This window comes from Phyllobates terribilis, unplaced genomic scaffold, assembly GCF_046119375.1.
Source record: "Phyllobates terribilis strain yellow unplaced genomic scaffold, ASM4611937v1 Scaffold_2__4_contigs__length_985480577, whole genome shotgun sequence".
NCBI classification, from domain to species: Eukaryota; Metazoa; Chordata; class Amphibia; order Anura; family Dendrobatidae; genus Phyllobates; species Phyllobates terribilis.
The window spans coordinates 759,573,062-759,591,206 of NW_027362762.1; the positions used below are offsets into that span (position 1 = coordinate 759,573,062).

At 41.1% G+C, this 18,145-nt stretch overlaps 1 protein-coding gene across 1 annotated transcript in view; it reads right to left on the bottom strand.

Annotated features, from left to right (window-relative positions):
- The window catches only part of WWC3 (WWC family member 3), a 168,625-nt gene that overhangs the window by 56,981 nt on the left and 93,499 nt on the right, over positions 1–18,145 (bottom strand). Inside the window, exons 2-6 of the mRNA XM_073667314.1 lie at positions 17,365–17,474; positions 14,664–14,867; positions 9,715–9,791; positions 6,993–7,072; positions 1,721–1,850 (exon numbers count right to left, since the gene is read on the bottom strand). Coding sequence (XP_073523415.1) covers positions 1,721–1,850; positions 6,993–7,072; positions 9,715–9,791; positions 14,664–14,867; positions 17,365–17,474 — 601 coding nt within the window. The remainder of the gene's footprint in view (positions 1–1,720; positions 1,851–6,992; positions 7,073–9,714; positions 9,792–14,663; positions 14,868–17,364; positions 17,475–18,145) is intronic.

Consider the following 18,145-nt stretch of genomic DNA (forward strand, 5'->3'; position numbering starts at 1 on the left):
AAAAATCCTTATACTCACCTGTCCGAAGGTGTCTCCCGCTGTAATCCACCTGACCGCTCATGCCAAGGAGCCAAGGAGAATGACTCATGCCCTGGACCTCCGCTGAGCTCACTGAGTGACAGCACACCGCTCCCTGAGCTCAGCGGAGGTCCGGGGCTTTAGCAAATCATACTTTGATCAAACTCTAATTAGAGTTTGACCAGAGTGTGATCATAGTGTGCTTTGATTCTCTCGGATGAGGAGAAGATGGAGAAAATAAAATTTCTCCATCTTCTTTATTCTGTCAGTCTGTGGAAATCGGACTGCATCTTAGATGTCATCCGAGTGCAGTCCGATGGTTTCCACGTATTCATTCACTTGCATGGCCGAATGTGATCCAAATGTCAGATTAAACTAGGGCAAACACAAAAATCTGACACATGCAGGGCCCTATAGACTAATATTGATCCGAGTGCGAGCCAATGTTTTGTCTGATCGCACTAGGACCAAAAGTATGCTCGTCTGCACATGCCCTTAAAGAGCTTGTCCAATACTTTAACACTGATGGTCTATCCTTAGGATAAGTCATCAATGTCTGATTGGTAAGGTGCGACACCCGGCACCCCCGCTGATCAGCTGTTTTTAGTATTGGCGGCGGCCGTAACTGCTCAGTTACGGAGCTGCACAGCACAGCTCTGTCCACTGTATAGTGGCTGCGGCTGGGTGCTGCACATCCACCCCCTATTGATTTGAATAGGGGCGGAAGTGCAGTACCTGGCCGCGGACACTATTCAGTCGATGGAGCTGCGCTGTGCAGCTCCGTAACTGAGTAGTTACGGCCGCCGCCAGTACTAAAAACAGCTGATCAGCGGGGGTGCCGTGTGTGTCACATCTTAAAGGTAAAGTAGTGGACAAGCTCTTTAATGTAAATTGTCCAATGAAAAGTTCTCTTACTTCTAATGCTCTACCATTTTTAAGATCTCTGCTTGTTAAAATCAGTTTGCCAAATATATATTAATAGCCAGAAATCATGACCAGATCTGCAGTCAAGCTTGCCCCTAATCTAATGTAATCTTAATTTCCAACCTTCTTATTAGACCACAAGGATCTATTCCAATCAAATCTCATTCTCCTTTATGATTGGGCTTATAGTCTGACTCACACAATCACATTATTATATATGCATGATACCTTAAAATACATGGAAATCTTTAGGGGCATTTTTTTTTTTTTTACTTAAAAAAATGATCCATTATTTGCCTTTTATGGCCTCTGTGTTGCACTGTCTATTGCTATCTTGAGAATGAGTTAATTAAGAATCTCTCAGTGAGTTTGTTCTGTAGTGGAGTTTGTAACTTTTATCTGTATTTACCTGCGCTTCTCTTTGCTGATTTATCACCACAACTCACATCAAAGGAGAGATGAACTTACATGTGCTCATAAATCAGAGTTACAAACTCCCAGACAGAAAGAGGTCACTGATAGTTTCTTAGTAAACTCATTTTGCAGCCAGTAATAGACATTGCAACTCAGAGGCTATTGAAGGCAAAAGGTGCACTTTTTTTTTTAAACACAATCCAAATGAAAAACTTACTTTTAGCCTAAAATACACGCATTTAGTTTTTTTTAAATTGCCCCCAAAAGTATTCATAACCTCTAAAATTTCCATAGTCTTGATCTGCAGTAAAACTGATTTTAGTGGTTTCAGAAATGTCTAACGTCACTATCGCTATGTCCATACCTGCATGAGATCGCGGCGCTCCTTCTCACCCATACAAATAGCCTGCCGTATTGTCCGGAGTTCACTCATTATGGCTTGCGCCTCATCTAGCTTATAGTTTGTGTGAGCGCTTGACATCTTCCGATCAATCCTGTAGGAACACAAGATATAATGATTAAAAGAAAAAAAAAAAACAATGAATTCCATAAAATATAAATATAAATGGGCCTTAAATATCAGGATTGTGTTCAAGGTCAACTAAACCAATAGAGCTTATAAAAATGCAGAGCTGCTAAAATCAATAATAAAGTAATAGATTAAATGGGTTTGGGAAAATCCCTGTTCCCCAGCAGTAGTTTGTTTTAAAACACAAACTATGCTTCACTCATCCTCCCCAGGTCCAACACTGAGTCTCCACCACTGTTCCAGGTGCCTGTTATTGTCTGCAGCGCGGATGTCCTGTCGGCAGCGTCACAGCCCAATAACTGAGGTCAGTGTCTCTGAGTGACTCGAGTGGACCGGCTGAGCTCAGTTATTGGCTCCAGTGTCATCAACGTGACAATAACAGACACTAGAAGTTGCAGTACAGACTCAGCGCTAGACCTGGAGAAGGTGAGTAAAGCACATTAAAAGAAAAAAAGCCTGGGACAGGGGTTTTACAAAATAGGAAATCCCCTGTAAATGGCTGTCCTAGCCGGATAATTTGACCTCCTATAGAAGTCACCCAGCAGCACTAATTCACTGTGGCCCACATTTATTAATACGCAAGTCTAACAAATTAACCAGAGTGCTTTGCTACCTAAGTATTCAAATACACTTTTTGAAACTGACGAGTTTCGCAGAATGTCGCACAATTTTTTTGCAACATTTTTGGAGTTCAGTTTCCACCAAAAACTGACATAAAATGAATAATAAATGCGAGCCTATATGTGGACACCCCCCTAAATATGGAGTTTGGGTGTCTCAGCTACACCCATTACAAATAAGGACTAAATATCAAGCACATACAGTGGTGGCCAAAAGTATTGGCACCCCTGCAATTCTGTCAGATAATACTCAGCTTCTTCCTGAAAATGATTGCAATCACAAATTCTTTGGTATTATTCTCTTCATTTAATTTGCTTGCAAGGAAAAAACACAAAAGAGAATGAAGCAAAAATCAAATCATTGATCATTTCACACAAAACTCCAAAAATGGGCCAGACAAAAGTATTGGCACCCTCAGCCTAATACTTGGTTGCACAACCTTTAGCCAAAATAACTGAGAACAACCGCTTCCGGTAACCATCAATGAGTTTCTTACAATGCTCTGCTGGAATTGCAGACCATTCTTCTTTGGCAAACTGCTCCAGGTCCCTGATATTTGAAGGGTGCCTTCTCCAAACTGCCATTTTGAGATCTCTCCACAGGTGTTCTATGGGATTCAGGTCTGGACTCATTGCTGGCCACCTTAGAAGAATCCAGTGCTTTCTCTCAAACCATTTTATAGTGCTTTTGGAAGTGTGTTTTGGGTCATTGTCCGGCTGGAAGACCCATGACCTCTGAGGGAGACCCAGCTTTCTCACACTGGGCCCTACATTATGCTGCAAAATTTGTTGGTAGTCTTCAGACTTCATAATGCCATGCACACGGTCAAGCAGTCCAGAGCCAGAGGCAGCAAAGCAACCCCAAAACATCAGGGAACCTCCGCCATGTTTGACTGTAGGGACCGTGTTCTTTTCTTTGAATGCCTCTTTTTTTTTTTCCTGTACACTCTATGTTGATGCTTTTTCCCAAAAAGCTCTACTTTTGTCTCATCTGACCAGAGAACATTCTTCCAAAACATTTTAGGTTTTCTCAGGTAAGTTTTGGCAAACTCCAGCCTGGCTTTTTTATGTCTCGGGGTAAGAAGTGGGGTCTTCCTGGGTATCCTACCATACAGTCCCTTTTCATTCAGACACCGACGGATAGTACGGGTTGACACTGTTGTACCCTCGGACTGCAGGGCAGCTTGAATTGTTTGGATGTTAGTCGAGGTTCTTTATCCACCATCCGCACAATCTTGCGTTGAAATCTCTCGTCAATTTTTCTTTTCCGTCCACATCTAGGGAGGTTAGCCACAGTGCCATGGGCTTTAAACTTCTTGATGACACTGCGCACGGAAGACACAGGAACATTCAGGTCTTTGGAGATGGACTTGTAGCCTTGAGATTGCTCATGCTTCCTCACAATTTGGTTTCTCAAGTCCTCAGACAGTTCTTTGGTCTTCTTTCTTTTCTCCATGCTCAATGTGGTACACACAAGGACACAGGACAGAGGTTGAGTCAACTTTAATCCATGTTAACTGGCTGCAAGTGTGATTTAGTTATTGCCAACACCTGTTAGGCGCCACAGGTAAGTTACAGGTGCTGTTAATTACACGAATTAGAGAAGCATCACATGATTTTTCAAACAGTGCCAATACTTTTGTCCACCCCCTTTTTTAGGTTTGGTGTGGAATTGTATCCAATTTGGCTTTAGGACAATTATTTTTGCGTTTTTTCATTGAAGACAAATTAAATGAAGATAATAATACCAAAGAATTTGTGATTGCAATCATTTTCAGGAAGAAACTGAGTATTATCTGACAGAATTGTAGGGGTGCCAATACTTTTGGCCACCACTGTAGTCATGCGAGCTCTATAGCTAAACAGTAGGGTGGTAATTATCTGCCAGTCTGCTGGATAAACCTGGGCTTGGTGGGAGATATTGCCTACAGTAAGCTTTGGTGGAGGAAGGATGCTTTTCCCATTTTGGGCTAGGGCTTATGAAGGCCCTGCAGAACTTCATGAAATAAACAGATGACCATGTGAAGCTTTGTTCACATTTGCACCCAGGCTTTCCTCCTGATGACGCCATGACAGATCTGTTGCGGTCTCCTTTTTGTCTCCTATTGCAGACAGAGCAGTGGAGGAAGGCAGCCAGCTGCTTTACTGCCAGACATAGGCATGCGAGAAGGAGGGGTGGGAAATGGCTAATGTCCTGGCACATATATATATGTATAGGGATTCTTTCTACATTTCTCTAGCTTAGATTAGAATATGAGACAGATCAAAGGACAAGGCAGATAGAAATTGGAAAGCTGGTGTTTCCTTGTTCCCGTGTGTATTTTCTACACGTAATTTTCATTTAATGGAAGTCTTCTTTTTTTTTTTTTCCATAAATAGCAGCATATACACTTCCCTCACATTTGGTTAAGGGCTCCAATTTCTAATAATTCTATTTAATACATTCTTGCAACATGCTACCAAAACCCTTGATAGGCTGCAACTCAAAACACAACCACCGGGTGGCCACATGCAGACACTTCTAGCGTAAGCAACTCCCAAGACAGTGACACAAAATATGTAAATACAAACATTTTATCTTATTTATTAAAAACTGGTCCTCTCTTGAACTCTTGAAAAAGAGTGACACAAAATAAGTAAATATATATATAAAAAAAAAAAAGTATATATATAATATCTATTTAATCTGCCACTCTTTCCAGCACTTGTCCACCATATAAAAAAAAAATAATCCCACACCCTAACAGAAATATTGAATGGAGGTGTTTGTTTGTTCATTCATTCATTCATTCCTCCATGTATTGGTGGTATAAAAGCTAAAATGTGTCTATGCACAGGGCTGCAAAAGTAGAACTGTAGGTTTTCCATACTTGTGCCATTGATGGGATGTTTTGACTTTTAAATACGTACCGGCTTGGTTTTTTTTAATACAGATACCTACAGAAAGCCTCACAAGACGGATGACGAGACTCTCTGGGATACAATCTAGATTTACGGCACTAATGTTTCCTAGCGAGCTTTTTCTCCCGGCTATAAAGCGACGTGCATTTCTGAGCAATAAGCTCACTCTGAATAAAAGGCGAAAAAAAAGCACACCTTTCCCAGGAGAAAGCACATAAAGGCCATAAAACAATATCTACGTTTTACAATCTCATTCATTAATGTCAAATCTGAGGATATGCCGAATAAATTAACCCCGCGAGTAAGCTGCCCCTGGAACGGTTTAATCCTCGGGAGTCCTATTTTTAAAATCCCATCTTGAAGAAATAGCTGCCAGCCGCATTAGACACCTCCCATGTAAAGCCATAGATTACCTACTAGAAGAATGGAAAGTTTTGTAGTGAATCTGGCCTTTTACATCATCAGGCCTGGCAGAAGGCCTCCAGCTAACCACAGCTTTCTTCCTGCTACCCTTCTATCAACAGCAGGTACTGTTGAGAGGCCAGGGCTTTTTTTTTATAAACAGGACCTGTCCCATTACCATTAACAATTGGCTTTTTGTTTCTAAGTCACTTCTGTGTGTTTTACTGTTATCTCAGGGCACCGGCCATATCTGGTGTTTTCTCGTGGGCTTGTGTCTTGTGCTACATACATATAATCTATGGCTTCTCTACCAGCTGCCTAACAATGCCACCCTGTTCTTAAAGTATGCTAAGATTTTCTAAGCTAAACACTAGCCCAGATGGAAAGTCCCGGCACTGCCAGAGCTGTAATGTCCTCTCAGCTATGCGTTCAGTAGGAAGGAATTACATGTTTGGGTCCTTGTGGAATACTGGGTAAGAAAACTCATCCCGGGAGGAGGGAAGACTGAGTCAGCATTGCAACAAATACTAAATTCTGTAAAGGGCTGTACAGTCTAAAATTCAAGTGACCACTCACAGCAAATACAGGCTCACATGGGGCTTTCTTTATTTTTGCAGATTTTAATTTGCTTGCTGCAAAGGCGCAGTGAGATGGCCGTATAACTTGGACAAGGATCGCAACGCAACACTTGGACTGGCCATCGGCTCTCCCGACCCGTGAATGACCGCATTTACTTCTATGCAGCTGTCCAAAGAGCTGATGGCCAGTCCAAGCACTGCATTGCGATCCTCGGCCAAGTTATACGGCCGTCTGACTCTTCCCTAATCCTACACTTATTGTTGTTGTAGGGCCTGTGGAGAGGAGATCATTGCCCGGGTTGTCGACAACCATTAAAATACGATAAGATGCCAAGCTGAATTGGGTCTCGTTTCTTTGGAGCCCATCACAGCTCTATGTGGTGCCATTCTCATGACAGCACAGGGTTGTGGTGTCAGTGAAAATTTTGGGTGAAGTGGAGCTGGCGTCCGTACAAATGTATTGACTCCAAATCCTTATTGCAGCCTCTCGAAGGTCTTGTTAGAATTTCACCAGCATATACTTGAATGATCATATTGTAAGAAGTTTTAGGAAAGGTAAGGGTGGACACATCTGTAGCTTCACATCAAAGCCTGTAATTAACTTACTCTTGCAGAGTCTCCACTCCCTTCTCTTTGAACTGAAGTTCTTGCTTCATCAATGTCAGCTCTCGTTTTAACCTAGAAAGCTAAAAAATTATGCCTATGGTTAAAATACACTTCATAATTGTCTGGTTTCTACTTATGGCTGCAAACTATTGGGCATAGTAAGATTTTCTCCACTAGCAGAAATTATTTTTACCAGAATACTAAAATGAGAAGTTCACACAAAATATTGTGTCTTTTAGTTATTAGCCAAGAAGAAAGCATATAGCAGACACATAGTCATGGGTCCTCTGTATTCATGGACGTAACGTTTCCTCTCCTCCTCCCATTATTGGTGAGGGGCAGAGTTGCCACCCGTCCAGAAATTTTGGGCAGTCCTTTAAAGGGAACCTGTCTGGTCCGATAACGCTATGAGGTTAATCTGTAGTATAATAGCGTTATGAAGGTGCCTGGTCGCAGTACTGAAAGTGTGGCAACTGGGAGAAAATTAACTTTTTTTCTCTCAGGAGACACAGGCTTTCAGTCATGCAGGCGTGCCCAGAGAAAATACCGTCACTGCTCACAGCACTATGGGCAGCAGCTGTAAGCACGCCCCGACACTGACTGACGGCCAGCTCTGCACTGGTGCACTAATGCACTGCTGGGCCGGCTGTCAGTCAGTACCCGGTGTATTGGCTTCAGGCACGTCTGCATGACTGAAAGTGGACGGCACCCGGGAGAAATTTATACTGATTGTTATGACTCTAATTATCAGCATTTTAAGGTTCAGTGAATGCAGTTAATGTTTTCTCATCAGAATTATTGGCAGTAGATTTGCATAATTTAAAAGCACCTTAATGATGTATTATGTTTTTCCAATGTATGTAAAAAAAATATTGCCTGTCCATGATTTTTTTCATGTCCAAATTGTCCAGAAATAATAAAATCTTGGTAAACACAATTTTTAAAAATTTAAAACAAAACGGCTACATCTCTGGCAACATTCTGACTACATTCACGAAAGCTACACATCCATAATTCTCTTCATTAAAATGTAGCAGTTTAATTCCATTAAACTTAAATGAGAAAGGATAAATTGATTAAAGAATACACCCTTAAACATTTCCATTTCTGCTCATTGATTTTGATAAACCATGTCAAGTCCAGCTTTGTAGCCACCTTCGCTCTCCTCTTTACCTTTTGGGAGATAATTACTCTGACCTGTGTCACTTGTCAGCTCCAGCAAATGCAACTTTGGGAAAAAGTTTTCTACCTTGCAAAGAAAGTTATTCTTTAATGGTAATATTTTATAAAAATATTTAAAAAAAATGACCGAAATAGTTCTATGGGCTGCACCTGCTGTTATCCATGCACTTGACACAGCTAATGTTCAAAGTGGTGGAGTAACTAGAATAAGCAGACCCTTTAAAGATGTTGTTTCATCTTCTTTCTTTAGGAGCATAAGACTCCAAAGCCTCCCATCTTCCTGTTTTCAGGAGGCAGTGGGCACATGAAGATTGACAGTTAAGACCAGTGGCATGGTTGCACTGCAGGTCCAAACTGTGCTCTCTCCCATGCTGCAAGCAGGCACAGCTTTGAATCTGCAGCATGGGAGGAGTGCAAGGCGACCAAAGCTTGTCGCATCCAGCAGTCCAGCGATCTATCTTCAAAGCTGTGTTTGCACACTCTAGAACATAAAGCCTGCAAATGGTGTGCCGTCCATGTCTAGGAATCTGGCCACCTCTTACTCTCTGATAGTTTGCAGAAGTGGGCAGTCACCTAGTCAACAAGCTGCTTGGTGTTGTGTTGTGTGGCGGCCATTGTTGCTGTTTTATGCCTGTGGGGAAGTGTGGCTTGGAGTCATGGGGGCTCAAGCACCAGGTCGCAGTAGTTTGCGCACAGTGCTGCACCTTTAATGCTATAAGATTTAGGGAGCCACTGAGAGATTCGCTGTGACTTGGCAGTGGGCTTCCTACAGTCTGACTAGAATGTTTAACTAAGAATCTCATGCTCAAGTTCAGTTTTGTAAATTTTTGCCTAGCGGCATTAGATCAATTTATGATTTTTGGATGTGTGGTCCATGTCTTTTTTCTACAGTTCTGGCACTAGTCAACATGCTGTAGACAACATAATTAAAAATCCCTCTGTTCTTGGGTAGAGAGAAGATGTTTTAATCTTTGTTAAAGAAGCACTCCCAACAAAGTTTTTATCCTCTTAATATATTGCAATCATCATATTATATAGCACTGTGTTCTTACAGTTGCTCATTTTGTCTTTCTACCCAACTAATTCTTATCTTTTCTCTGCTCTATGTAGAAGCAGGAAGTCTCTTCTCCCTGCATTTATCATTCCCCTCTCCAACTCCTGATCCAGCTGCTTCCTCCTCCCCCTGCCATAGCTTTATGCAGTGACTCATGACTTGTGTAGAGAAAATTGTTCTCCTGTTTCTACATAGAGCATAGAAGTATTCAGCCATTCAGTTTTTAATCACGTGATGTCATAGACCTAATGGAAAAGAGAAGAATTATCTGGGTAGAAAGGGAAAATGAGCAATTGTAAGTACACAGTGCTATATAATGTGATGACTGCAATATATTAAGAGGATAAACATGTTGATGGAAGTGCTTCTTTAAGATGAGACAACCCGTTAAGATTGTAGGCCTCAGTACAATATACAGATGATAGTCAGTGTCTTCTTCAACATAAAGGCAACACATCTTTATCACAAAGCAATATTTGCAATTACCCTGTCTCGTCGACTTGCTATTTCAGCCTTGATTTGATGTGGATCATATTTTGTGTTTGTGGAAAATCCTGAAAAAGCTAAAAAGAAAAAAAAATGGCATTATGAATTACAATGTTATAATGAAGACAATAGAACAATGTGTTACATATTTAACAATACTGCTGCGTGGGTCTTGCATACAGGAAAATATGAGGAAAATAGTTTTTAAGATCTGTATTAGTCGGATCCCGAATATGGTGTCCTGCCTAACTATGGTAGTTATTCTTTCATGGACTCCTTGAGAAAGGCATTGAATACACAAGAGAGAAATACTAACCATTTTTGTATGAAAACCAATTCTCACTGCAATTTTGGGTGATCTCGTTGTACAGTAATAATGTAAAGTACAGTACAAGTAAAGTATAAAAAGAAATACAGTACAGTAATATTTCTCAGTTTCCCAGCCAAATCCTGTCACTCAGCTTTGAGTTGTATAAACCAGCAACGAGCAAGCTCGACCGTCACTTCATCCAAACTCCTCAACACCATAGAGCTACTGTCAGTGTCAGGTTGGGGTGCTTAGGACCCTCCAGTAACACTGACTCTGGGGGCCAACTTTCAATTACATGCAAATATTCCAATATCTGCATTCACAAGTTTACCTTTGTGCTTCTATATAATAATACACTGGGTAGTTTTTTTAATTAATGAATGATTGAATGAATGATGAGATAGTGGCTTTGTCTGTATGTAGTGATTCAAGTATATTGTGTCAAACACAGTGGCCCACCAGGGGATTCACCTGTTCCCCTGTGGCCAGTCCAAGCCTGGGTACAGGTAATAATGACTCAAGGATCTGGGACACTTTCTAGACTGTCTGAAGAGTTAGTAAATCCCCCAGATTAAACCAAAATTAGCTAAAATCAGTGTTTCTGGAAGGTTTCTTGTACCAAAGAGTTTCAGAACGGATTGAGACTGAGGCATGGATGGGGCGGCGAATATGTAGTGTGTGGGTCAGGAGGTGTGACCTCTTAAAGGAGTCCTGTCAACAAAGATTTTCAGCTGTGTGATTTTTTGTGGCGCAAAACTGGCAATCTCTTTGATAACTATCATCAAAATTTGTCAAACACAATGCAAGGATATGTGACGATGTGAAAACCCCATCTAATCCTACACACAACATATTGTGACAGGTTTGAATTTTTAAGGGAATCGTTCACTAGGACCATGCTGGCCGAACCAGAGACAGCATGAATTAGCGCTTGACTTCACAAAAGCAGCTAGATATGTTTTCCTCTGAAATGCCTCAGAGAATTTTTTTTTTAGAGAAAATGTAGTTTGAAAAGGCAGCCGAGGACTATAGGGAGAGTCCTGACTAGTGTAATGCAGTTCTCCTCGCCCCAATTCAGGGGATTCAAAGGTATTGCTCTATGTACACACAAAGATGAGACCTGTCAATCACTTAGAGCGATGTGGGAAGAAGCAGGCCAGGGACGGTACAAGCTTAGTAAGTTCTCATCCAATTGTCCCTGGCTGGTGTTTCAAACCAGGTCTTTCCTGAAACATTGAAAAATTGCAAAAACGATATACTTAGCTGCAATCATGAGCCCAGGGTCTGATTCGCAATGCCCATGGTTCGGGCAGCATGAATCTAGTGTCAGGTCCCTTTTAAAGTACTTCCTGTTACAAACTACTGTAGTTTTAATTTTTTACTTATTATATATGTGTAGTGGAATTGTAATATCCCGGTAATTACCAGGGTGAAAACTCAGTTTTGTATACACCAGGTTGCCCATTCCCATTCACACATAAGTAGTTGGCCCCAACTACGAGGATCCATATTCAGTCCTTAAAAACAACAATAGCATATATTTCTGAGATCTATGAGGAATGATCAGGTCAGTTCCGTCAGAAGCTTCTGCCAGTTGTACAGAATGTGAGAAAAATAACGCAGTCAGAGAGCTGTATGAATGGGGGTGAAATGGAAGGGGGTGCAGGACTGTCCTGACCTGAGCGTGATAGGTTCATGTATTCCTATGCAGCTGTCTTGTGTCGTGTTCGGGGCGGTAGAGCTGCTGGCCAGTCCGTACACAGCGTTCCGATCTCACTCCAATTTACACGGATGTCTGACTGCGCCCCAATGGTGAAGTTCTAATGAACCTCTGAACATAAAGCTTGAATTTTTCATTGAAATAATCCAGACAAACTAGATAAAATAAGAAAAAGATAATTTTGGATCTGTGGGTGGAGTTGCTAATCACTAGTTTGTTCTGCTTGGTAATATTAGGAACAGAGATGACAAATTCAGAACTACTGCAACTTCTCCACCTTCTCCCATGACATCACCTTCCCGGGTCATTTCATGCACAGAGAGCGTCCATTCATATAACCCAAGTAGAAGATGTGTGATATGTGGGTGGCTGTGATTCACTACAGGAAAACCTCCACAAGGAGAAGAATAATCTAGAATACACAGCTTTTTAAGAAATGACGACTCTTTGCTGGTGCGATAACATTAAGGCAATATCTACTCTGTGATCCGCTTGTTTGAAAACGACTCCAATGAAATATTAACCTTTTTAGTTATGTATGCGCCATCACTAGCTCACGCAGCGCAGTGGGAACAAACATGTGGGTTGCAGTAGTTTATATAAAGAAAGGCTTTGTCTTATGTTTGGCCTACACACATAGGCCGCTGCCAGATGACATTCTTATCTAAAGAGTGGAAAACAGCGACCAGACTACTAAGTCTACAAGACATACAAGAAAAAGAAATGTGATCACATTAGTGTGCACTCACGAGACGTGCTAATGCACTACATTCTCAGATTTCTCAATACAATCTACATACATTAATAAGCTGATCTGTTAGACCTGATGAGACTGGTATACTTATGGTGTAAATCTGTATCAGAATAGCTTCATAATATTTTTAAAACTTTATAATTATTTTTTTTTTAAAACTTTCACTGGCTAAAATAAAAATGAGCATTTTACGAGTCCACCACCTTTAGTTGGACTCATAAAATGTAATTTTTTGGGATTATTCAGCTGCTCTGAAATGGATTTTCAAAGTAAGTACATCAGAGTTATCAGTTTTAAGAGTCATAAGTGATAATGATTGAAGTTTGTATTGCGAAATATAGTGACACATATGCTTTAAGTGTAGCCAGGTCTCATGGAGACTAAGATTATGTTCCCACAATGAGTATTTGTTGAGTTTTTGACGTTGCAGTTTTCCTGCAGCATTTCTGCGCCTATTAGCTTTTTTTTCATCGCGTTTTTGATTCTTATTATTTCGTTTTTGAAGTTGCGGGTTTTGGCTCATTTTGACGTGTCATGTTTTAAATAAAGCTGTTTTGTTTTTGATATTTTCGGGTATTTTATGTTTTTTACCTACGGATTTTCTGCATCTATCGCAATTCTATGGAGAAAAACTGCACCTAAAACTCAGCATATCCGCAAGCGAAATTGTCATGTTGCGAATTTCAGGTCAGTTTACACCGCGTAAAAACACTGCTGGAACTGGGAGACGTTACGTTTTTGGTGCAGCAAAAATACACAGTGTCAAAAACGCACCAATAACTCATCATGGGAACTTAACCTCTTTTATTTTAAATATATTAAATCATTTTAGTAAAACCCATAGAAAGCTCACATATAGTAGAAAAATCTTCAGCCTTTCATATAGATTTCTAGCACATGCATCAGTCATGATACCCATCTATTCTATTACAAGGAACCTGCCAGAAGTTGTAACCTTTCTAAACCACTATGGCCACTATATTAATGCTACAAAGACCTTTCTGAATATATTCACTTGTGTCATCAGTAATAAAATAGATGATAATGAATCTCCAAGTGTCCTGCGATCTCAGTGGCAACCTCTCCTATCTACGCCCGCTTGAGGTCTCTGACTCCTCTCGGATCATCTCCTGCAACCTGCAAAGAGATGTCAATCAAGCCTAGATGGGAAGGGATGCTGCCGAAATCACAGGTAACTTGCCTGCTGAAGAAACGTCTGGTGGAAATTTGGAGATGAATTTGTATATGGCACAGAAGTGTTTTTTTTTTTTTGTAAGGCATGTTGTATGATTGATGGCAGCGATAGAGATGATCAAGACTTTCCTAGCCCCTATACCACAGTGACAGAGGATTGGTGAGAGGGGGGTAAAAACTGCTTAGATGTTCCCTTCAAATCTGTACATCACTGAACCTTTAAAGAGGTTTTCAACTACAATGAGATTAATGACCTATACTTTGGATACGACATCGATATCAAATCAGTGAAGGTCTGACATCCGCCACCCCCTCCCCCACTGATCAGCTGCTAGCAACTCCATCAGAGGCCGGATGTAAATAGCGTAAAGAGCAGAAGACCACCACACCGTCACACTGTTTGGGCTGCTGCCAGAGCAGAGATATTAATTGACAGATAGGGGTACCGAGATTTGGATCCCCCCCCAATCTCATTTTGGTGATTTATTCTTAGGATATGTCATCAATATAAGTGTAGTTGAGAACTTCTTTAAAGTTAGCTTCTCATATTGAATCTCAGCCAATCTGAACAGCGTGCATCCGTCTTATACGTATACATGGAAATTGCTAACATCCAGAATGTACAGTAAATGAAAAAAAAAACACACTTTATTGTGCTATGAAATAGGTACCCAGAAACATTTTTTGCAGTTTCCCATTACACCCCAAACACCAACAAAAATGCATAACAGTAGATTTATTTCTATGAACAGAATTATGACCAACCACGTGGGTCAGTCTATTCCAAAAAACATACTGTAAGTTCACCTGCATGGTTAAATACCATCTATGGATCCATATTACAAGATTAGAAAGTATGCTTTGTCTTATACATTACACTCCGTTATAACATGGTTGATAATGTAGAAGTGTTATCCTCCTGCAGAAAGTCAGTGCTAGATATAAGAGGCCGGGCCCATCTATGTACTCACAACTGGCATGGGAACGATTGTCATCCTCACAAAGGTCATGGAGTTGCTGATATTCTTCCTGAGCCAACTCGAACCGCTGCTGCTTGATTTGATAAATCTCCTTTTTGGCATTAAGAGCCTCCTGGGCTACAACCAAATATTCCTTCAGCATCCGCTCTTGTTCTCGTCTCCATTGCTCTCGAGGGTCCTCAATTTGTGTGATTTCTACAAGCCAACAAGAAGACGTGCAAAATATTAACCTGAGAGCATTGCTAGAAATACATGCAAGAAAACTGCAAGAAAATACAAGAAAAACATTTCATTAGATTGTCAACATGAGACTGATTTTAGACTGATCCAGTCATATGTAATGATGGACCTCAATGGTTGGATGGATATTCCAAGGTCACGGATAGTGAAGGTGCCTGACCTTGGATGTGATGCACCACAGGCAAACTCTGATAACTGGGCAATGAAGAATTGCTCTCAGTGCACCGAGATTTACCAATCTGTGGGCAATAAAGCGATTTTTACTTTGCTAGAAGCATCTAATATTTTCACTATACTCAGTCCAATCACAGAAGAGCAAATCAGATCAGTCTATGCATTGCCAGAAATCATGGCAAAATGTTTTTTCTACAGTTCAGTGACCTGTACACCTTGATATATTTCTTACCAGCACATACAGTAGGTAGAAAATTACATACAAAAATCATAGCCTTAAAGGGAACCTGACAGCTGAAACATGCTGCCCAAACCATGGGAGAGCATGTATCAAATACTGGCTGTATGATTTCAGCCAGGTAGGTTTGACTCTGAAAGGCTGTGGTCATCCAGGTGGGTCCCTTGTGGCTTCTCCCTGCCTGCTCTCCTGGAGTGACAGGTCACTCACTATACACGCATGCAGGGAGGGACCTGTCACTCAAGGGGAGTGGACAGGGAGAAGCCGCTGGGGAGCCGCCTGTCTAACTAGTCTCTCGTGTGGCTTGGACCCTGCCAGCTTTTACTATACATCTGAAATGCCACAAGGTTTCAGAGTCAATCATACCTAGCTGAAATCATGCAGCCAGTGTCTGATACACGCGGCCCAAGGAGAGGGCAGCTCATATCCACTGTCAGGTTCCCCTTAAAAAGGATCTCCAGAAATAATATTAATAAAGAAAAAAAGAAGAGGTCATTTAGAATAAACCCATAAATACCTTTATTTAGCAAAAAAAACAATTGTTTTGTCTATACCGGTAATCACTATATTGCATTCAAATGGCCATTGTCTTGTTAATCTGACAGAAACCTGACCCAGAATATTAGGACATGTGCTTGTGAGCATGTGCAGTAGGAATCTCTACCGCTGTGTCCATTTCCAGGTCACAGCAGCCACAGTATTGTATCGTATTAGTGTTTACTTCACTAGAGAAAACCAATATGATTAGGCTAAAGCCCCCGTCTCACATAGCGAGATCGCTAGCGAGATCGCTGCTGAGTCACGGTTTTGGTGACGCAACAGCGACCTCACCAGCGATGTCGCTATGTGTGACACTTTGCAGCGATCAGGCCCCGGCTGTGAGGTCGCTGATCGCTGTGAAATGTCCTGGACCATTTTTTGGTCTTTGCCCTCCCGCTGGTCAACACACATCGCTGTGTGTGACCAGCGGGACCAACGATCAGGCTGGTAACCATGATAAACAGCAGGTTACTAGGGGCGCACGCGCACTTAGTAACCCGCTGTTTATCATGGTTACCACTCTGCTACAGTGAGCGGTAACCTCCCGCTCACCGTACCAGAGTGGTAACCATGATAAACAGCGGGTTACTAGGTGCCCGTGTGCCCCTAGTAACCCGCTGTTTATCATGGTTACCAGCCTGCTCCTACTTCAGCAGACTGATAACCAGGAGCAGGACATCGTGGAAAGATTCTTTCCACGATGTCGTTGCTCCCCTGATCGCTGGTGAGCCTGCCTGTTTGACAGCTCACCAGCGATCACATAGCGACGCAGCAACGATCCCTGACAGGTCGTATCGTTGTTGGGATCGGTGTAGCATCGCTAAGTGTGACGGGGCCTTAATTAAAAGGTATTTAAAAATGTAAACATTTTTTTTAAAGAAATTCTACCCCTTTAAAAATTCTATTTACAACAGTATTTCTCAACTCCTGTCCTCAAGAGCCACCAAGAGATCATGTTTTCAGGATTTCCATTCACATTGCACAAGTGATGGAATTATCACCTGGACAATAGGAAATCCTGAAAACATGACCTGTTGGTGGCTCTTGAGGACAGGAGTTGATAAACACTGATTTAGAAGGTCTTTTAGAACAGTACAGTATAAAATGCATAACATCCATCTATAAACTGAGACCTATTGATAAGTTTAACATCTGTGGCCAGGAGCCCAAAAGAAAAGAGCCTAATATGTTTTCTTGACCATCCTAGAGATATACTGCAAAAGCTGGTTACATTCATATAACCCAAACATTCATGATTATGTCGAGGGTGAAGAGACGTATGGGCCTAAGCTTCTTAGAAAATCTGGGTCTCTAGATAACACAAAGCATAGAATTACCCTTTCTTTTTATGCAATGTAAAACAGAAGTTGAATTTGCCTACAAAACAGTTAAAATTCTCCAATCAGTAGAATGAAAGCCATAAAAATCTGTATGTTGCAATAAAGCACATAGGTTTGTGAGACAAATAAGCAAGCCTGTTTATTAGGACAAGAAACTTACGGTTTATATGGTCCATATAATAAACACCAATTTGCTGATCGTAAACCAATTCCCATCCTAAAGGCAGTTCATTCCCGACACAGTCTGCAAATGTTAAAGGCTTTGTTATCCTGAAAAGAACAAGAAAACAGATTTGTTGGACCCATTCACATTAGATTACAAATTCTGCCTAGCAATAACATAACAGGTTATTAAAAAGTGTAAAGTACAGAGAGGAATATTGTGACGATACAGCGTCAAATCTTAATAAGCCAAACATTTAGATTTGTTAATCCAAGAGAAATACCCTATTATATTTGCGTATTTGCGTCTAGTCAATAAGAACAGACCAGTATTTGTATAACCCTGAATATTGAATTCTATTCCTTTGGAAACAATCATGTTTACTATGCTAATGACCAATTGTACTAAAAGCCAGCTAGATGCTTTATTTACAACAGCCCCTGTGATACCAACTATGTAAATAGGTTAGCTCAAACAATGATAGCTGAGCCCTGCACCTTTACCTCTGACATGTGACTAATGACCCCTGCTCTGAGGATGTGTACTTAAAAAGGACATGTGCTTCTGTAGCAGTCAGACTTGAAACAGAGATTGGAGAAAGACTTTACAAGGAGAATAAAAGACATCCTTCAGGACAGTAGATGGATTGCATGACATTACCCAAAGAGACACAGATTTGTATTCTACACGATTGTAGCCTAAGGGTACCGGCCCTGACTGGAAAGATTCGGATCTGCTTCATTGACCATCGGAGAGACATGGATACATTTTGAGGAGA